The 22,530-nt window shown below is 47.2% G+C and overlaps 1 protein-coding gene and 1 non-coding gene across 2 annotated transcripts in view; both read right to left on the reverse strand.

Moving 5' to 3' along the window:
• Positions 1-20,409, reverse strand: part of PHACTR2 (phosphatase and actin regulator 2) — a 284,620-nt gene extending 264,211 nt beyond the window's left edge. Inside the window, exon 1 of the mRNA XM_021087139.2 lies at positions 19,785-20,409. Coding sequence (XP_020942798.1) covers positions 19,785-20,409 — 625 coding nt within the window. The remainder of the gene's footprint in view (positions 1-19,784) is intronic.
• LOC146405972 (U6 spliceosomal RNA) lies at positions 3,739-3,846 on the reverse strand. Its single transcript, XR_014832609.1, has one exon. It is a non-coding gene; the product is annotated as a U6 spliceosomal RNA (small nuclear RNA).
• Positions 20,410-22,530: the final 2,121 nt, after the last annotated feature.

The raw sequence follows: 22,530 nt of genomic DNA on the forward strand, positions 1-22,530 counted from the left end.
GCTACAGCTTTGATTAGACCCCTAGCCTGGGAACTTCCATATGCCATGGGTGCAGCCCTAGAAAAGCCAAAATAAAAATAAAAATAAAAGAGAGAGTGAGAGAGAGAAAGGAAGATTCCAACATTTTGCAGAACAAAGGGTAGATAACTTTTTTCTCCCTACAAAACTGTTACATGTAAATAGAGACTTTTACATTTTGATGGTACAAGTTTTCTCTTAATTCTCTTTCCATCTATGGGTTCCTGATCCAGGGCAAAAATAAAGACATAGGACATGAGGTGACAAGGAAGAAGCACCTGGGGCAGTACAGCACTCATGCTAGAGGGTCTCCTGAAGCCGGGAGGCTAGCCTGGAATAAGGGACCCTCTCCATTCTCCAAGTGTGTTTCTGAGGAAGGAATGAGGAAAATAAAAACAGCCCTGGGAAGGGTGCTTCTGGCAGCAATATCAGACTGCTCTCATGGATGGATGATTGTTCTAGCTTGTTCCACAAACCATTGGCCTAAATTTGACCTGTTCAAAACGTGGGAGTTCCCGCCGGGGTGCAGTGGAAATGAATCCAACTAGGAACCATGAGGTTGGAAGTTCGATCCCTGGCCTCGCTCCGCGGGTTAAGGATCCAGCGTGGCCGTGAGCTGTGGAGTAGGTTGCAGATGCGGCTCGGATCCTGTGTTGCTGTGGCTCTGGCGTAGGCTGGCAGCTACAGCTCTGATTAGACTCCTAGCCTGGGAACTTCCACCATGCAGCGGGTGTAGCCCTAAAACAAACAAACAATCCAAAAAACCATGACTTGCCTTATGTTTCTATTCACAAGGTGTCACCTCTCAGTATCTTTCAGGGTCCGGGCCAAAGAAACTACATGTCCACGTTTCCAAGGTTGCAGCGTGCTAACAGGGGTGGGGAAGTGCCCAAAACAGATGCCTCCAGGCCTGAGATAAGACCATCTGGAGGGAGAAGTGGTCACGGTAAAGCAACTGGAGCCTGGAGGAGCTGGACCAGCCCGCGCATCCAGGTCAGTTAGAAGACATCCCAACCCTGTACAGCAAGACATCTGTCTCACCATCAGGCCACCTCTTCCACTGCCCACACTGCCTCCAACTCTTCCACAGCCTTCTTCTCCCTCCTCCTCCAGTCTCCAACCAAAGCACCTACTCCCACAGATATGGGGTGTAAACTCTCTGATTATCTGGTGTGGTGGCAGCAGCCCAAACGTGGAATCGGAAGACCTGGGTTGAGTTCCACTGGACATTCACTGGCTCAGTGACCCAAGGTTACCTGTCTTGCTCTCATCTGAGAAACAAGGTAAATAAGAGTCAAACGGGATTCTGAAATTATGAGGATCACATATGTTAACAGGGTACTTCTCTGCAATCCTCCAGTCAGGATGATGGCAGTGGAGATTTAAGTCACTTACACACTCACCGGCGTGAATGAAACCATGAAATGGCCTTTCTCCTATAGGTAACGTTTATCAGTAAAATGGAAAGTTTGTCCAATCAAATGAATCTCAAAATAAAAAAAAAAATCAAATGAATCTCTTATCAGTGAACTCTGCTTAATCAGTTCTTCTGGCCCCCTTTAAGGGAGTCTGGGGCAAGGCAGCCCTTTTCATTCTGGCCTCATTTTTATTCAACGACAAACATGGTTTTCAGGATGGAGGGAAACAAGCAAGCATCATTTCCCTTAGTTCTTGGTCCACTTTTTATACCTGGCATCTAGGAGCACTAGAGATGCTCAGACCAGAAGTCCATACTTAATGTCCTGAAATAAATAACTTGAAGGACTCAAGTCTGGAAGGACCTGGGACTGGATTATAGAGTACCTCATGTTATAAAATTCTGTACTGGATAATTCTGATCAAAGCTGGGGAGAACAGAAACCTGCCTGAGGTCCCTGAAATATGTTCTTCCATTCATTGATTTCTTGAACATCTTGAGTTTCCACGGTCCCTTCTACTAACTCCTGTATAATACTACAAAGAGAGTAATAAATAAAAGGTTTGTAAAGATTTGGTTCCCTTGGTTCCCTTCCTTCTTTTTATTAATGGCTGCACCCATGGCATATGGAAGTTCCCAAGCCGGGATTGAACTTGTGCCTCCACAGTGACCCAAGCTGCTGCAGTCAGGTTCTTAACCCACAGTGCCACAGTGGGAACTCCCTTCATTTCCTTCGTTCCTTTTTAGAACATAATTATGAAATATCAGCTCAAAAACAGTTTAAAAAACAACAGTTAAGGAGTTCTCTTGTGACACAGCAGGTTAAAGATCTGGCATTGTCACTGCAGCAGCTTAAGTCCTGCTGTAGCCTGGGTTCGCCCAGGAACTTCCACATGTCACAAGTGTGGGGGGGAAACAGTTAAAAAACAAAACCAAACCTAAATGTCAAGTGCTGTAAATTCTTTTGTGCCTGTGATTATAGTACATGATAAGAAACCATCCTGAGGTGATAATTAGATTTTATCTGCAAATGGTGGTGGGACCTGGGAGTAGGAAAGAATGTCAACATTTGGCCAAAACAAGGCATTTCACATGATTAGTTAAGGAGAAAAAAAAAATTTTTACTCAAACAGGTGACTGGGGCTACTGTCAGATCTAGGAAATTCTGACATTCTGATGAAGTGGTCATACATTTTATTGGCCCCTTTAGGGCCAGGCATTTAGGAATGCAAACTGGAGTAAGAGGAAAATCAGAAAATAAACTGATAAATTAAATGTCAAGTATTTCTAATGGGGATCATTACGGTAGAGAACAGAACAGACCAGAAAGTCCACCCTTATTTTTGTCCCACAAGTTTTCAGAGATGGTTATGGTCATTTCAGCACTTATGCAAGGATGGGGGCTAGAGGCAATGAAATTCAGCAGCAATGCTGGTGTTACAGCAATAAGGCTTTGGCTCCAAGTAACACCTTTCAAACCGCACAGTGACAACAGTAGAAACTTGCTTCAGGCAGGGTGGTGTCCTACATTTCTCACTTGCCCCCAGAAAATATCCTGAATGTCACCAATGCTCACAGAAATCTGACCTGATTGTAAATATCTTTTCTCTGTGTTTCCCCGTTGGTTAAATGAAGTTATGCAAAGATGCAGACAAAAGCAAAGCAGGAAGCCTCCCACACTAGAAATGGAAGATAAGAATCGCAGAAGCCGGCATGGCTTTTATTGAAGGGCATTTCAAAGCCTAGAGACATATATGGTATATTTGTAAACCCTCGGTATGTGTGTGTAAACACGTACCTTCACACATCAAAACTGGATTTGTTCCTGAGCCACAGAAGGTACGGAGAACAAACTGAAAGCAACAGTAGAAAATACACCCTTCCAACGTATACAACAGACAAAGGAGTATTACCTTTATCATACCAAAAGCCAAGAAAGTAAGGCACTAAAAAGGCAGGCAGAGGGTGTGGGATGTATAGGAAGACCACAGAGGGAAAAGATACAAATGGCGAATAATATAAAATACTTGCCAAGTTCAATGGTGATCAGCCAAGGGTTAAATCAAAGACACAATTTCTATGTCTTAGCAAAAGCTAAATGTCTTAGCGAAAGCTAAAAAATGTTAGCTTTCAGTCCTGGGGAGGGTGTGAAGAAACAGGCAGTCATACTCTCCTGGGATTGTACATTTATACAGACTTCAGAGGAAACCACTGCTAAAGTGCCTGTTAGATTAAAAAAAATTATTAAAGCATAGTTGATTTACGATGTTGTGCCAATTTCTGCTATACAGCAAAGTGACTCTCAAAATACGGAACACTTCGCAAATTTGTGTGTCATCCTTGTGCACGATTCATACAGAATATTCTCTGTATCGTTTCACTTTTAGTTTACATGCTGCTGAAGTGAGTACATGCCTATAAGATTTTAAGCACCAATAATTTTTGATCTGGGAATCTTCTCATGGAAATACATCCATGTATTCAGAAAGATATACACCTCCAAGGTTCATTGAATATTATTTGTAATATCAAAAACGCAGGGGGAAAAATGCAAGGTTTGTCAAGAGGGAGGTATTTATACAAAATGTGAGACAGAGCGTAAAACTTCCTGCTGACTTCAAAATGAATGAGATGAAATTGTGTCTATTGACATGAAAGAATGTTCAAGAAAGCTTTGAGGAGAAAAAAGGAAGTTTGCAGAGATTATGCATAGCATACTCCCAAATTTGTGAAGAAAAAAAATTATTCCTCCATATTTTATGTGTATTTCCATTGATGCAGACTAAAAGGACCCTAGCTGAAGACAGATGAGGTTGGCAGGATGTAAGAAGAATTATGTTTTTTTCTTTTATACATGTCTGTATCAAGAATGTATTATTTTATTTTATTTTTTTGTCTTTTTGCCTTTTCTAGGGCCGATCCCGCGGCATATGGAGGTTCCCAGGCTAGGGGTCTAATTGGAGCTGTAGCCACTGGCCTACACCACAGCCACAGCAATACCAGATCCGAGCCGTGTCTGCGACCTACACCACAGCTCACGACATCTCCGGATCCTTGACCCACTGAGCAAGGCCAGGGATCGAACCTGCAACCTCATGGTTCCTAGTCAGATTTGTTAACCATTGAGCCACGACAGGAACTCCAAGAACGTATTATTTCAACGATGGGAAAACAATAAACTGATTTTGCTGAGGCTGGAAAAGTGAGAAATTGTTGTTTCGGCTGTTCTTCAATCTTAATGTGAATTGGTGGGGTTACATGAAGACATTCTGAAAGTTGCTGATTGGTTTAACTGCTTCCATCTGATGTTAGTGACCTTTTTTGAGGGGGAGGAAGCCATGCCTGTAGCACGTGGAAGTTCCTGGGACAGGGGTTGACCCTGTACCACAGTGGTGAGCAGAGCCAGAGCAGAGACAACACCAGATCCTTAACCCACTGAGCCATCAGGGAACTCTGGCATGACATTATGTTTAGTGCCCACTAACTTGCTAATTACTGTCCATTAACTAAGGGGTGGGAAAGAAGAGGCAGATGTCACAGTCCTGTCATACCTGTGGCTTGACTCTTCAGTGGGTATTGGTATGAAGCCGTTATCTCCCCAAGTTCGCTTTGGACATGACTTCATCAGACAGCATGGCACCCTCTGCCCAAGCTCTCCACTGACTTCCCACCTCACCCAGAGAAAATGTCAGCATTGCTCCAATGGTCTACGGAGGCCCAGGGCCTCCTACTGCTCTTCTCAACTCACTCTACCCTTCCGGCCTCTTTTCTGTTCCTTAGTCACAGAAAACATCCCTGCCTCTGAGCCTTCACCCTTGCTCTTCTCTCTGCCGGGAAGGCTTTTCCCTCAGCTATCCCCACGGCTCTCAACTCCACTTCTCTCAGAGCTTTCCTCAAACTCCGACGCCCGCCTGGACTGCCATCTTTACAGCTGCAGTCTCAGCACTTCCACCCCAATACTCCCCAACTCCCCAACTGTATTATCACCATCCAATATTCATGTAGTTTGTTTAGTGTCTCTCTCTCCAATGACAAAGATTCTCTCCATGACCAAACTTTAGCCAGGCTCCCTGGAGCCCTCTTTCTGACTAGATCTCAACCTTGGTCTATAAATATTGAACCAACACAACACTAACAGTGTGTTATAGCTCGAGGCTGCTTTTTTTTTTTTTTGCTACACCCACAGCTTGCAAAAGTTCCTGTGCCAGGGATCTCAAACACGCACCACAGCAGTGACCCAAGCCACAGGAGCGACACTATCAGATCCTTAATTTCTAGGTCACCAGGGAACTCCAAGCCTGCTTTCCTAGGATAACCCTAGCCTCCCTTAAAGTGCCTGCCTGAGAACATGAAAGACTGCCTAAGAATTTGCTATTTGTTCTAATCAGCACCTGAGGATAGGGCCCCCAGACTCCCCACCTCTGTGGAAGGGTAGGAGCTTAACTTTCACAAGTCATAAGGGATAAGCACCGATTAACAAACCCAGATGGGTTTCATATGGTCCAACTCTCCCTTTTCACACCCTTTAGAATGGTTCACTTGGCCTATAAATTTTTGAACCCCTTCTCACCCGCCTCTCTGCTTCCTCATTCTTCCTTTTAAAACACCCAGTCTCCTCAGTACACCGAGTTGAGCTGGGTCCACCCTGGACTCTTTCCCTTTTGCTGGAGCAGATCCCTGCTTGAAATCTGTCCTATCCGCTTGAATTAGCATCAGGCTTTAACATTCCCCACTATCATGGAGGCTCCGAGGGCTGGATCACATTTTCTTTCACAGTAGAGACTCGATAAATACCTGCTGAACATCGCTGATAGACCAATGAATGTGCATGGGTTTTGGTCCTGCAGGCACACTTCCCAGAATAAGCAGGTGTGAGCTTTTGGATGAAATATCATTGCTCACTTCACACTTTAAATACCCGGCAAGTGACAGGTGCCTGAATATCACAGATCATTTCAGTCTTCCGACCCTTATCTTCGATTTGTTTTTAGTCCTGCGAGAGCACCATCTGCTGCACGCTTAACAACCTCCATAAACATACAACACTGAGCACCGCATCCCACGTTAATGAACGAATACCGCAAGATCCTGTGCAAAAAGCATTTGTTTCACAGGAAGACTTACTGGTGATGTCGACTTCCTTCACTCCCCACCCTTTATTTCCATCCACAACCCTGGTTTTGAAACATCCCTTCCACCCAACTCCCCCAGTGCCTCTATGGGTTTCCATTCCCCAAACTTCAATGAAAGCACTTTGGCTGTGAATTCCAAGCACTTCCTTCGGATGCATGCCACTGATCTTTTCCGTGTTTATTCTTTAGGTTCTCTTAGGTGATCTGAGCACTGCTAACCTCTCTCCCTGTACTCTTTCTCCTTATTCTTCTCACTGTTTTCAGCTGTGGCTTCACACTGCTGTCAGCTGACGACAAGCGGTCCCAAGTATAATCTGTCACTTCCAAGAAATGCTTTACAAGCAATGACTAGAGCTGAGGCAGTAAGGAGATTACAAAAGTCTAATACTCAAATGCTGCACTCAGAGAGGGCTGTCTCTACTCACAGGAGAAGTTTAGTGCATAGTGGTCACTTTGATAATTATTTGTTGAGTGAAGGGGCTACCAGGGAAATTCTGGAACGATCCAAGGCAATAATGAACCATCACACAAAGGACACAAGTCAAAGTTTTCCACTTAGGGCTGTAACTTCTCCCCATTGTTAACACTTCTCACTTGTACTGGGTATTTTCCATGGGTATTGTGACATCAACCACAGATGACAAAGCAAACGCTTTTCTTATCACATCCTCATATCTGCCTATTTTCCAGCATCCTCGGGATCCCCCGAGACCACCAACATTCTGGTCCTCGGGTGCATCACAGCATCGCCAGTCTCAGAAGGAGATCCGTGTCCAGCCCATCAGGGCAGCGGTTCCTGAGGCCTCCCTGCCTTCTCAGGTCCACAAGAAGCCCTGGTCTGGGCATCAGTAACCTCAACCCCAGTCTCCTCCAGCCTCCTCCCTCTTCTGCTCTACAAAAGGCGTCACAGACACAGAGAAATGAAGAATGAAACTGGCTCCACAGACATGAAACTTTTTAAAAGTGCACATGCATCTTTTACTCATGTCTTTACATGTTTGTGGGAATGCCATCTCGAAAAAGTGGATTTGAGTCTTGAGTTTCCAGTGAATTAAGTGTTTTAATTAAAAAAAAAAAATCTAGGTTAGGACTTCCCATGGTGGCACAGCGGAAATGAATCTGACTAGAAACTATGAGGTTGTGGGTTCAATCCCTGGCCTCACTCAGTGTCTGGCATTGCTGTGAGCAGTGGTATAGGTTGCACACGTGGCTCGGATCCCACGTGGCTGTGGCTGTGGCATGGGCTGGCAGCTGTAGCTCCGATTAGATCTGTAGCCTGGGAACCTCCATATGCCACGGGTGCAGCCCTAAAAAAAAAACTATCAAAAAAAAAAAAGAATCTAAGTTAAAGTTTAAAATTCTGAGTCAGGGAGGGAGTTCCCAGGTGGTCTAGTGGTTAGGACTTAGTGATTTCACTGCAGTGGCCCGGGTGCAGTCCCTTGTCTGGGAACTGAGATCCCACATCAAACCACTGCATGCTGCAGCATGCCCCGCCCCAAAAATGTCCTGGGTCAAAAGGTACAAAATTCCAAGATAAATAAGACCTGGGATATAATTACAGCATAGTGACAATACTGTACTGTACATCTGAAAGTTGCTAAGAGAGTAAATCTTCAAAGTTCTCATCATGCAAAACTGGGTTTTTTTTGGTAACTGAAGGCAAGGGTGGATGTAAACTAAATTCATTGTGCTAATCATTTTCTGACACAAACATATCAATCATTACGCTGTAGGCCTAAAACCATTCTAATGTTATGTCAATTACATCTCAAAAAAGATTCTCTCATCATCTTTGAGTCATACCATCTGAAGACTCTCTAGACGTCTAACTAGACATAAAGCTTTACAGACAAAATCGCAGGAGCCAATTCACATGGTCACTCTTGAAGCAAAATATCCTGCAGAGGTGGCCGTTTTAAAGGCATCCTCTCACTACATCTCCTAGAGCTTCTGCCTTCTATAAATAATATAGCGTCAGGCTTACCAAACAGGAAAGCAGGAGTAGAATTTCAAGCAGCATAGAAGTTTCCATGGATGGAATTGTAAGCTACATTAATGCTGTAAGGAACCCATCCTCAAAACAGTTGACAAGCCCAATAAAAACTATCCACAGAGGCTTGCTCCTCAAAGCGTGGTCCACGGACAAGCAGCTTCAGCAAAACTTAGTATCCTCTAAGACGGTGCAGAAGTTCAATCTCTACTCCAAACCTACCAAATTTCAACAAGATCCCCAGGTGACTCATCAACATAGTAACACCTGGGAAACTGGACACTATAACTGCACCTAAATCTGAGGTGGCCTCAGGTGAGCGCTCTGGGTGACGGGCCATTACGGTGGATGGGAGGTGGCCTCTGATACAGTCAAACATCACCCTTCTAGAAGAAAATGGTGCACTTGGGGCTTTCTGGTGGGGGCGAGTAGGACTCTAATTTTTCATCCTTTGTGGCACGTCCTTTGTGCCTGTTGACTATTAACAGAGCAGCAAGGTGACGATGGCTGAAAACCACAGCCTGGGATGAAGGGCTTCCTTGATGGGGCACAGGGACCAGCTGAATCATAGCGATACATCTCCACCCCCGGCCTCAGTAAGGCTTTAACACAGGTGAGTGCCCGCAAACAGGAACTTCAAGGGACGCCCTGGAGGGAGAGGGCTCAGAGAGCAACAGTTAACGTAGGCGTGCATGGAAGAAGGGAAAAGTGGCCGCCAGGCAGCCCAAAGCAGGAAGCAGGACAGGGGACACTCAAACACGGATCCGGATCGAGGAGGTAGGTTTTTCAACATCAGAAAGTTCAAAACACCTTCTTTCTCCTTCTGCAGCTGTTTGGCAGCTGCTGGTCCCTCCAGTGTATTCCTGGGACTCAGCGAGCATTCCCATCTTGTCCTTGCCCTGAGCCATTGGCTTTTCTCAAATCCCAGCCCTCTCGGGATTTGTCAGCTGCCTAAAGAGAGGTCATCCTAGTGAAAAACTACCATCTTGATCTGGGCAATGGCACAGGACCTAACGGCAGTCCTCAATCCATGCTGAGAAATGTGTGATCAGGTCAGGCAGAGGAAGGCTGCCCCACTCCCTAAACAGGCCCAGCTGCCAGGGTCACCGCCTGGGTGACTCTCCAGGGGGCCAGGGTTCGTGTCAGCCTCCCTGCTTCAGGGGTCCATGCGGAAAGAGGCCTAAGGCCTGATCTGCTGTGTGAGGCCCACTATTTATGTTCCTGAGGGAATGGGGAAGTCTGGTAAATGAGCAATGAGGGCGGAATGGACATACAAGGGGGCCTAGCTGGCACCACAGTAACACGGCCGCACAGCTGGGGTAATGGCTGTGGAAGAGGAGATCAGGTCTCCAGTCATTTGGCCAAGAGAGAAGATTGTCTTCACAGCCAAACCATCTCCCTCTTGTCGCTCTTCTGTCCATAAGATCCGCCCTTGTGAACCATCCATCCAACAGGTACCCCCACCCTACACCCCAACCAACTTCTATCATCCTGCTGTTACCTGCCAGGAAAATCCCTCCTTGCCTGCTTCCCCATAACTCCCCAAACACCCCTTTGTGCTATGGAACGTCCACTGCATTACAGACAAATGTGGTTTTTTGTTTGTTTGTTTGTTTGTCTTTTTGTCTTTTTCTAGGGCTGCACCTGAAGCATATGGAGGTTCCCAGGCTAGGGGTTGAATCGGAGCTGTAGCCGCCGGCCTACGCCAGAGCCACGGCAATGCGGGATCCGAGCCGCATCTGCAACCTACACCACAGCTGAGGACAACACCCGATCCTTAACCCACTGAGCGAGGCAGTGGATCGAACCTGCAACCTCATGGTTCCTAGTCAGATTCGTTAACCATTGAGCCACAATGGGAACTCCCAAATGTATTCTTATTGAACACAATTTGATTACTCCATCCTTTTCCTTCTTTCTGACCTTAACAGGTATTTGGCTTTTCTCCGTGACACTTTTGCCTCCCAGAAGCCCAGGAGTTCCTCACCTTGCCAGTGCTTTTGTTGAACACTGTTTTACCTCCAGAACCCAAACTGAAATAAGCCTCTCTTCCATAGAATAAGCACATGGCAATTTTAAACGATAGCATTCTTTTGAAGATATGTTCTATTCCATTTGGTAAATATAAATCACATTCTTTAGCATGATCACATCTTTCTGGCACCTTTATCCAGGCATCAGGAGCCAAAGTCAAAGATTGCTAAAGCCCAGCAGATTGGAGAAGAGGGGTGTAATAAACGTTTGTCATTGATATTTAGGCTACTTAATGATTACTCATAGAAATGAGACCTGTGGAGTTCCCACTGTGGTGCAACAGGATCAGCAACATCTCTGCAGCACCAGGAGGCAGGTTCAATCCCCACAGCACAGAACTCCATATGCCAGGGGCAGCCAAAACTAAATAAATAAAAGAAAGAAAGGAGCCCTGTGAAGAAGATGCCATTTAGGCAGGTTCAAATATACACGGAGGCAAAAGATTACAGACCAACCCTGGACCTGAATCATGGCCCTAAATTCTCTGTCACACACTTAAAATCAGTGAGTTGCTGATCCAGCATCAAAGCATCCCGTCAATAATATTCCTGTCCTGGTCACACTCTGAGCTCTGGAGACAGATAACACACTTTTCTTTAAGTCACAAATTTCTTCCTGTTCTGAGGGATAAGCAATAGCTACTTTTTCTCAAGCCTTCACAGAGGCATCGAGAAACTGCTAAGTAAGGTATATAAATGTCAGGGTTTAGCCAATAGGTCACACAGTGAGCTAGATCTCAGAAACCTTTCTAAGGCGAGCAGAGCAACCCACTTCTCTGTGCAAATTTCAGCTAGTGTGATCAAAGATAATGAGTCACCCGGTTGGGTGTTTTAAAAACACTAAAACTGCTTCAGTGTTTTCTCCCTGAGCTTCTCTGTAACTGAAACTACACTTGTGCTCTGAGACAAGATATGGCTCTTGGGCACAAATGACACACAAGATTCCAAGATTGGGTGGCTTGGCTAAAAGAACGCACCTCTGTCATGATAGCTGAAATGGGCTTGCCTAAGACCACTGGATCCCAGAATCCCACGGAATTAATCCAAGTGCATTGTTTATACTAGAAATGGGAAGTGTTGGGGATTAGCTTCAACTAGACAATTGGTGGGGGGCTGAAAATGACCTTTTGATAGAAATCAAGGTTTGTCCTCATGATCTCGCTCAGGATAGTATCTGTAGCGTGAACCATGACTGGATTTCCTCCCTGTTGGTGGGGGGGACTGATGAGCTGTTTTCTCTGAGAGGCAATGGTCATACCCTAAGGTCTGGTGAGTTAAGCAAAAGAGTGGGAGTTTTGACATTAGAAAGGTTTGAGTATGGGTTCTCCTTCCTCCCTGCGACCTGTAGTTCTAGGGTGGGTTATTCCACTTTTCTGAAGCCCAGTTCCGTATCTCAGAAATGGAGCTGATGCACAGCTAGGTTGCTCTAAAGATGAAATGGGACAGCGTGTGTAAACAATGCAGGCCTGGATTTGTGTGCGAGCTCACTTCCTTCTACTCCCTCTAGCCCACACTAGCCTGCACTCTTGTATCCAGCACCACACTGCAAGGTGGTGCAGAAGCCTGTTTGTTATCTGGGTTCCATCGTCACCAGCCTGAGGCTGGACCGACATTCACGATGTCCCTCCCTTTCACAAACTCCTTCTACAGAGAGGCTTGTGCAAGACCCCCAAGGAAGCGCTCCTGACCTCAGCAATAGCTCTTCGAAAACACTCTCGTTCATTTGGGGGTTACTGGATGTTTATTTTAAACATTTGGAAATCCTAGCTTCTACCCAACTTTCCAATTTTATTTTTTATCACTTTGCCTAGGTTTTTTTGGTCGTTGTTTGCTTTGTCTTGTTATTCTTTTTTGGCTGCCCCAAGGCATATGGAGTTCCCAGGCCAGGGACCGATTCCAAGCAGAAGCTACCACCTATGCCACAGCTGCAGCAATGCCAGATCTTTACCCACTGCACTGGGACAGGGGTTGAACCCAAGTCCCTGGCACTGCAGAAACACTATCGATCCCATTCTTGCTACAGCGGGAACTTCTGACTAGTTTTTAAAATTTATGTTTTGATTTATGATGATGTCAAAAGAACTAACTTTCAGGGAATTCATGTGTTAAGTCTATAAATATTTAGTAAGCATCTATTGTACACCAAGCCCTGTATCCACACTGGGAATGCAGAAATCACAAACCTTCCATTTTCGAGGCTGTGAAAGCATGAGGACAGCTGTGTAGTTTAACGCACCAAAATCAAGTCCTGTAAGAGATGTGTACCTGAGGTGCCACCATTTACATGGCACTTTATAATCCAAAAGCACTTTCATGGTTTCAGCCTCACATGAACCCTGTGAGCTAGGTGTTAGCATTTCTAATCGTTTCCGGGTCAGATATAAGGAAGTCAAGCAGAAGGAGGGGAAGTGAGCTGACCAAGATTGCACAGATAATAAGCAGTGATTCCATGTGTCAAATCTCAGCTGGCTGTGTTCTTCCTACCCCTGTCCCTCAGTGTCCCTGTCAGCATGCACTCAGAACATGCCCCCTATCAAGCTTGCAAATGCCTTACAAATGTCACCTAAATTGCATCTCCTGGGAAGCATTCAGACACAGGAAGCTCTCATTCTCTGGCCTTGGCCCAGCACCCTAATCTCTCTTGTCTCCCCCAGGACCCTACTGAGAGCCAGACGAACTGCTGAGTGTTTTCTGATGATGTGGGGGTTGCTTCAGGTCTTGGTGCTTTTTCTGTACCATTTCCTCTCCCCAAACACTCCTCCTCCACTCCCCCAGCTCCATCTTCCTGTTCCTCCTCTTACCTGGAGATAGTATGGGTTTCACCTCCTCCCTGAAGCCCTCCCTGATTACTCTCCCCCAAGCCCTTTCCTACGGATGAACCTCTGGGGTTCTCCCCCAGGTCCAGTACAGGGCACAAGTCACAGCTCAGACTTTAGTGCATTGTAGTCATTGGTTTATTTGCCTAACTTCCCCCCCGACTGGACCATGAGTGCCTTTGGGATATCTTTGCAGCCTCTGTGTTAGCCCCTTAGCTGCTTGTTAATTGAATGAACAAAAAAAATCAAGATATGCTCCCTGCAGTGGCTGGAGTTCAAAATGAATCCACAGCTTTGCCAGCAGTTTCAGAGCTACCATTGAACGACTGATGCCAACTAGAGCTTCCCCAGTTTAGGTTTAATTAGCTCTTGTGCATCCTATGAAGACAAGAAGCACAGTAATCATCACCATCACCAGTCTTTTCTTTCTTTCTTTCTTTTTTTTTTTTTTTTGGCTTTTTAGGGCAGCACCTGTGGCATATGGATGGTCCCAGACTAGGGGTCCATTCGGGAGCTACAGCTGCCAGCCTATGTCACAGCCACAGCAATGCAGGATCTGAGCTGCATCTGTGACCTCACCAAGCTTACAGCAACACTATATCCTTAACCCACTGAGCAAGGCCAGGGATGAAACCGGAAACCTCATAGTTCCTAATAGGATTCGTTTCCACTGTGCCTCAATGGGAACTCCCACTAGTCATTTTTGAGCATAAACATGGCAAAGAAAAATGGCTTGGACCACTAGACATCCTGCTGTCTCTGGCCAGCCATATCCTTTCTGCTTTTAGTCTTACTCCCAAAATTGCAGGACCATATCTGCTCAGCTCTGTACACTCAGAGCCTAGAACAGTAACTGGCACACAGTAGTCCTCGCCTCAATAAATAATAGTTGAATGAATGAATGAAACTGCCCAGGCTCAGTCCTTGCTAAGTGGCCTTACTGGGCACCATGCGATGACTTTGGCCTCCAGGCCACAACTGGCTTGAGTTTGGGTAAGTATCAGATCAAGACAGACAACCTCTCTGTGACTTTTGTGTGACCTATGACATACAGCTTCAAACAGTGGATCTTTTCTAGGGAATCTGAACTTGAAAAAAATGAAGAAAATTTTCTAGGTAAATATATGGACAAGAGCCAAGAGGAAGCAAAGTAAGCTGTGGTAGGGGTTGAAGCTATGATGGTGTTTGTGTAAGGATATGGAAGAGGAAGCTCCCATGAAGGAGAATGTATGCAGATTAGGGAGCAGAGAGGCAAAGAGAAGCTCAGTATCTGGGGAGGCTGTGCCAGCCTTGAGGAGGTGCTGGAGAAGGAAAGTAGAACCTGTCCCCTGGGCAGCCTTGATTCCTGACAGCTCTCTGGTCTCAGCTCCAGGTCAAGGGCAACCTGACTTAACAGGAACATCCTTACCTAACAGGTGAAGATGATTTTTAGAGTTTCAGCCTCTGCTTCCGGGTAACAGGTGATGTTGAATTTTAAAAGGTGTCCACCTTGGGTACAGGGCCATCAGCAGTTTATAGGGTGTCTTTGTGAGAATTAGACAAAGGTAGCCCTTCTGGAAGGAAGCCTGAGCGGCTCCTGGCTGGATGAGAAGCTCATGACCTTTGCACAAAGAAGAAGGTTCCCTTCTTGGGGGAGGTGGGGTGCACGGGTCCATCTCAGGCTGCACAGCTTGGCCAGGGAAGGACACAGGCTGGATCTGAGCCCCCGTCGCCTGCTCTGCCAGGCACCCTTTGTACCATCCAGGCTGCCTTGCCATTCCCGGCAGGATGGTTTTACTCTCCTGTGAGAAGTTAGAGATAGAAAGTAAACTCAGAGCCAGATGGTCTTTGTCTGATTAAAAAAAAAAAAAAAAAAAAAAAAACCACCCTGAGTTACAGGAATGGAAATTCCATTGTTCCTGCTTGGGGCTGCTCCCAACCCCCCGGCACTGTCCACCACTACATTTTGGGGAACAACAGCTGAGCATGCAAACACCAACCAGGAGGCTATATAACCTTAGAGGTCAGTAGGAGACATTCTGGGAGCACCAGCAAGGTGTGGGCCACAAGGACTCTCAGTGAGACAGGGGACCATCAGTTACAGAACCATCTTGGATGGTGAGCAGCACCTTTTGGCAGTGGCCAAGCTGCAGTGGGGATGGACTAACAGAACATCCAGGTTGGCTAAATTTCTCACTCCACTCGGTACCTATACACTTATTTATACCAGGGCAAAGGGATGCCGGAGGGATGAGTCAGGTACCAAAACAGATGAGACTGTGTCTGAATGCCAAGCTGATAAAGCAGTCCATCTGCTCACACCTTTTTCAGATGGCTCAAATGTTCTCTGTTCTGTGCAGCCCTACATGCAAGACTAAGAGTCATCGCTTGAAGACAGCAAATGCCTCTTGGTACTCCTATAGTAGCCTGATGTGTCCACAGCGCCTGGCACACAGTAGGTCTACACTCAGTGCTTGCTGAGAGCTTACAATAAGCATAAGTCCTGAGCTGTGTCTTAAGGTTCTTTACCCACTAAACATTGGGCTTATCAGAAAAGCACATTAGAACCTACTGAATATATCAAAGTTCTCAATGTGGAGAAAGATTGACTTAAACAAGAAAACACCCATCTACAAAATCTTGTTTGGGGATTTTAATTTTTTTTCTTTTCTCAGCCTATGGAAGTTCCCAGCTAGGGGCTGAATCAGAGCTGCAGCTGCCAGCCTACGCCACAGGAATGCCAGATCTGAGCCACATCTGTGGCCTAAACCACAGCTCTTGGCAATGCAGGATCCTTAACCCACTGAGCAAGGCCAGGGATTGAACCTGCATCCTCATGGATACCGGTTGGATTCACTACTGCTGAGCCAAGACAGGAACTCCTGGATTTTACTTTTTAAATGGATGAAACATCATTTTATTTACAAAGAAATACCAGATTTTAAAATCCGTAACTTTTGCTGAATTCCAGAGGCATGAGTTCAAAACCATAAAGCAAAAAACAATACATTTTTCTAAGCTCAGTAAAAGGGCTGATGTATCAATTCCCATGTAATTTCAGGTATATTTTTTAAATGTACCTGTTTGTAAATATATGGCTTTCTCACATTTTTGGGATGGCTTTTAAAATTTAAAACTGGAATTTTTGCTGACAGAGCACATGCGTTTTTATCACGTGAAAAAGTAACTGTTCAAATCACAAGTTAAATAAACGGAAGCCTGACAGGCTTTTTTTTTTTTTTTTTTTTTTAACAAAAGTGCAATAATAAAGCAGAGACAGAGAAAGTAGAGTCTCTTGTGATATCTGCACAGCTTCAACACGGTGAAAGCATAGAGCTGGTCTTTCAAAATATTTTTTGTAGTGGACTGTAATTGGCACAGTAGGCAAAAACTCGCGTTTCCAGTTTTTATCATTCTTTCATGGCGAGAAGGGCAGAGGGGGAGCAGGGCTGGGAGGAGGGGTGACAGGTGGGGGTAGCCAAGATGGCGGTGGTCCTGGAGGCTCCTCTCTGACAACCCTAGAAGAACACTTTCCAGTCTTCTCTTCCCTCTCCTGCTCTACACCCTCCCGGCCACACACCTCTGCAAAATTCCCTCCCACTCAATACCCCCCCTCCCCCATCCCCACCCCCACCCCTGCCAAGGACTCACACCAGGTAGGTAGCTCATTATTTGAAATGCACCCTTGGGAAGGACTTACTAGCTGAACTCAAGAAAAGGAGAAAAGCCATTTGGGGAGGTGGTAGCAGCAGAAGAGAATGTTAACAGGGATGTGAGAAGGTACCAAACCCAATTCTTCCACCTTACACTTGCCCAGGCCCACCCTGGTCACAGTAGCACCACACATATGGCAACAAGCCATGTCAATATATAGGCTACAGCACGGTGGTGGTTCTCAAACCTTGCCACACATTAGAATCACCTAATGCCCAGGTTGCACCTGATGCCAATTAAATCAGCATCCCTGGGGCTGGGACCCAGCCATAGGCTGTTTTGTCGTGATTTGGGTAGAGTTGTTTTTTCTTCTTAAACTCTCCAAGGGACTCCTATGCTGCTCAAATGTTAATGTGCCTAAAACTACCTGGGGATCTTGTGAAATGCGGATGGGGATTAAGTAGGTAGGCCTGGGGTAGGGTCCAAGGTTCTGGGATGCCGGCTGGTGCTGCTGGTCTGGGGCAGGTTCTGGCCAGGCCATGACAGATCTAGCTTTGGATTCTGCCCACTTGTGTGCCCAGAGGTTCTGAGGAGGGCCTGGACACTGGGATCCCCTGCATCAGGTCAAGGAATGTTTTCACAAGGTCTTGTCACCTTCCTATTATGCATCTAAGACAATTCTCTCTCCATCTGACCTGGCTGCAGAGGCTGCACAGGATTCTGGGGAAATGCTGTGTGTGTCTCAGTGAAGGACCACTTCATTCTTTTCTCTCTCTTAAGAAACGCAGAGAGCTCCTGCTCATGTTTAGCCTGCTCTTAAAGAAACCCAAGGCTCAGTTCTGAAGATGAAATACAGTCCAATAGAAGAAGTTCATTCTTTCACACACCAGGTGTGCACCCTGGGGTGCAAGGGACAACTCAGCTGAAAGTTGTCACCTCTTAACATGCTTTAAAAGCACATGGAAGACAGAGTTCTTGGATGTAAAATAATTTTATAAACCGAAGTCCACATCCACATGATGTACCCTCTGCACTCTCACAGTTAAAAGGGTTTGACTGCCCTTTCTCTGCATGTCTTGATTTCCATCTATGAAAGTGAAAAATGGTGATAAAAGCTGTGCTTATTTTATCTATAGTCACCAACTGGAGACATTTTCAGTCGTTTCCTTAGGAGTCATCAGAACGATTAATGTTTGCAAAAAAAAAAAAAAAAAGAAAACCAAGATTATCCAGGGGTCAAGTTCAGTTTGGCTGAGACGTAAAAACCCAGGAGGTAAAATACATTCAATTCAATACTTTCCACGATATGAATTTGGCAGAAGACTCTTGAACAAATCCCATAGCCTACATCCCACTACTTTGTATTTAACAATTCTGACCAGCTTTATCCAACACGATCTGCAAAGTCAGATCAACGATACCTTTGATGTCTTCTAAGTATACACATTGTGCAGCAAAAACCGTATTACAAGAACAAGAAAGCAGGCTCCGATGGAAAACAGAGTGGAGTCAGAGACATAGAAATGTGCTCTTTTTTGAAAGGGAAACCAGGCATCAGGTAGGAGTCAGGTTGCCTTAGAACTTCAAGGCCTGGCCCCAGCAGGGAGCCTGCAGGGGTCATGGTGGAGGGCAGTGTGTAAGCCACCCAACATTGCTCCGGCCTGTGGCTGCTCTTGGTAGTTTTGGTGTTAGCTTCCCACCATCCTACCTAGACTGCACATCAAGAAACAATCTGTACAGACTTAACAAGTCTGGTGGACTTTTTAAAACAGTTCTACAGTCCTTAGGATAATGGTTTGTTCAAAAGCATTTTAAATATGATTAATTATTTAATCTCCATAACCTCTCCATGTGGTAGTTGCACATTCTCATTCCCACTTTAAATACTGAGATATGAGAGACAAGGTTAAGTGATTTGCCCCACGATACCCAGCTGGGCGCTGGCAGCATCAGCCCTCAGCCTGCTTCTACGGGTCCCTCAGGTGCACAGAGCAGCCTCAGGGGCCGGTCGTGCACCCCGCGCAGAGGGGAGTCAGCGGGCTGGTACTACCTGACTGGCTCCAGGCTTTGTCAAACAATGAAGGATAGGATGAACCAACAGTCCCGCCAAACTCTCACCACCACCTGCGTGGGGTTTTACAGAGAAAAAAAAAAAAAAAAAAAAAAAACCTCATTCCCCGGGTCTTCTGGCCAGCAAACCCTCAAAAAAGCCTTTATTTCCGAAGCATGAGCCGTTGGGAGGGCTTTCAAGATTTGCATTGGCCCCAGAACCCCCACCCCCACCCCAAGTTGAGAGGACCGCACCCTTCCGAGGGACCAAAGTCGCACCGAAGATCTAGAGAAGGTTCCTCTTCCTGATGGACAAGCCTAAGAACCAGAGCAGCCGGTAGTCCCTGGCGCTGCACCGCACGCAGCACAGCCGCGCGGGAGCGCTCGGGCTCCTAGCGGGTGTACCTCGCCCCGAGATATGCGCGCCCACCCGGTGCACCGGCTGTAGCCGAGTTGCAGCATCTCTGGCCGAGGGTACCGAGCCGCCAGCCGCCAAGGAGGAGGGCGGCATGGGGATGGGGGGGGGGCGATTACAGCTTCCTCTAACCTCTACCCCCCACCTCCAGCCCCTCCTCCCCTCCCTCGGCCAGCCGGCTGGACCAGTGCCCGCAGACGCCCCGGGCTGGCAGGGTCCCCATCGCAGCCACCTGCCCGCGCCGGCCCTCCCCCGGCCCCCAGCGCCCGAGCCATCCTTACCTGAGCCGGAGATGTGGACGCGGAGGGGGCGGCCCCGACTCGAGCACGACGACAAGTCGCTCTGCGAGCGGCCGCGGGGGCTCAGGTCCCCTGGCAGCCTGCGCAGGGCGGGCGCTGGCGGCCCGGCGGGTGCCTCGGCCTCGGGGACCTCAGCCGCCGCCTGCTCGGGCGGCTCTCTCGGGAGCTCCGCGGGGCTCCTGCCCGCCTCGGCCATCGGCTCCCGGAGGCCGGGAGAGCGGGGTGGGGCCGGCGCGGACGACAGCGCTGCTGGGCGCGCGGCGACCCCGAGGCAGCGACGAGGGCGGGGAGGCTGGACGCCGGGCGCCGAGAAGCTGATGGGGAGGGCGGGAGGAGGAAGAGGACAGAAAAGTTTGCACAGGAAGGAGCCGCCTACAGCCGGCTCTCGCTCCCGCGGGCGAAAGCCGCAGGGCTCGAAGCTGGGCCGCCCTCGGTTCCCGCGAACCTGCCCGCTGCTCCTTCCCCTGGGCCCGGACACTGCCCTTTGTAGGATGGCAGCTGCAGGGTCCCCTATGGTCGTCACCCAGCTAGCATGCTTCAGTTTAGCGGAGTTGGGGCCCTGTCGGGAGCTGGGATGCAAGGTCAAGTTTAATAATACTATTTCCATGCGGGGGCTGGGGGAACCCGGGGATGGGGGCCGCGGGGGTTAGAATACCATGTGCACACATCTGAGTGCTCGGTGATGGAACCTAAGTGATCATACCTAGTTTATGGATGCGAAACTGCAGCATCAAAAGGCACCGGACTTGCTGATGGGTTCGTGAGGGATCCTGAAGTCCCTGAAGTCAAAGCCAGTGGACTTCCCCTCTCAGGCTTTATCCTTGGAGTCCTCTCTTTTTCCCACCTTTGCCCACATTCCTGGGTTTCTGTCTGCTGGGTAGACTGATAGGTCACGTTTAAAAGGCCAGTCTTCCAAAGAACTAAATAAGTAACACATTCGATATCTGAGTCAGTGATTTCTAGTAGAAAACAGGTGTTCTTGGTTGGAAATCATGCGCTGCCACCATGACTTGTAGGATTGTGGGAAGTGGGCAATGGAGATTTTGCCAACTCTGCTGGTGATTTCACAACCTAAGCTTTATCAGTTTCATGATTAGGTTCCCAAGTTGTGACTTGCCCAGAATCAGACTCAGGAGTCACCATTCCTGAAAGCTCATGGCAAGGGTTGAAGGTTCCTGGGTTCACCCAGAGGCAGCAGGAGAAGGAGATGGGCGGGGAGGGGGGCAGGGTTAGCAATGAACATTTATTGGGACACAGGCCCCTGTTTCAGGTGTGATGACAGACACTTTGTATGTATGATATCTTCGCATTTAGAAAGCAAGCAGCCCTCTTTCCAGCCTCTGTGCCTCCATGTTACTGCTTCTTAGGATCTCTTTTTCCATTTGTTTTCACCCACTGCTCCCCAGGGGTCCAGCATCAGCCCTCTTCTCTTCACACCTGACATTTTTCCTGGGAAAGCTTACCTTCAGCTTTAAACTGTGCACAGATGCACCTAAATCTCTACTTCCAGTCCAGACTTCTTTCCTCATCTCTAGATCCCAGTGTCCAAAGGGGCTCATCTTCCTAGTGTGTCTTTGACACTTGGCTTGAACCTGGTCTGTCTAGTCTCCGTCTAATAAAAATATCTCCTGAATGGGCTTTCACCTTGCTCTTTGGCCGCCACTTCTTTAGCCTGAAACTTCTTCTATTTCCCCTTAAAGGAAGGGACTCTGACTCCAGGCTCACTTTCTTCCACTGCGCTCCCCGTCTCAGTCCTAGAATGATCTTTCCAAAATGCTCATAAGACTTTGCTGCTCCCCCAGGTACATCCCTTCAAACCAGTATCCAAGACACTTGTTCCAGTGCATTCTCCTCTGCAGGGCATATCAGGGCATATCTATATCCTGCCCCAAATGCTCTCCTTACTGTTGTTATATACACGCTGCTCTGTAGTGTTCAGACCTATTTGTAGTTTTCTTTTTCTTTTCTAATGGTAGCTTTGCAACCCCCATTTCCTCTGCCTGTAGCATCCCCCCCCCAACACACACATACCTTCCCTGACTTCGCCTAACTCATCTACCATCACTCATCTTTTGAGCCTCAGGTCAAGTGTCCCCCCATCCATGAAGATTTCCTGGTATCTCCTCAACTTCCAAGCCAGGCAAATGCCCTTCCTGAACAATGCCACAATGTCCTGTGCATATCTCTGTCATGTCCCTTTTCACGCAGGACTGTAGTTGTTGGGGTGCTAATCTATCTCCCCCAGTCCCTGTGAGCTGCCTCAGGGCAGGAAGTACCTAGACTGAGCTTTGTTCTCCCAGCACCACTGTGTGTTGGAGGAATGAATCAGTTAATGAAATATATTTGAGGAGGCAGACATTAACAAGTAATTCTCCGGCAAATTCATGGAAACAAAACTGAGATGTACACAGAAGGTGCAATGGAAACTCAGAGGAGTAGGCACCTAATCTGTCTGAAGGGAAGGATGAGGGAAGGCTTCCCAGAAGGGGTGGCACCTGAGATGCAAAGGCACCCAGGATGGAGGAGGGCATCTGAAGGTCACACAAGTTTGAGAAAGTGGGGCTTCTCAGGACACTGCAATGGCTGGAGAACAGGAAGTCCGTGGGAAGCAGCTCAATTTTGAGCCTGAAAAGGTGAACAGGAAGTGGATTAGGGAGTTCCCAGTGTGGTTCAGGGAGTTAAGGACCTGACATTGTCTCCATGAGGGTGTGGCTTCAATCCTGGGAAC

The sequence above is a fragment of the Sus scrofa genome, chromosome 1, assembly GCF_054392235.1.
Source record: "Sus scrofa isolate SSC_HxYL_T2T_F1_AM1 chromosome 1, Sscrofa_HxYL_maternal_Yorkshire_Landrace_v2.0, whole genome shotgun sequence".
NCBI classification, from domain to species: Eukaryota; Metazoa; Chordata; class Mammalia; order Artiodactyla; family Suidae; genus Sus; species Sus scrofa.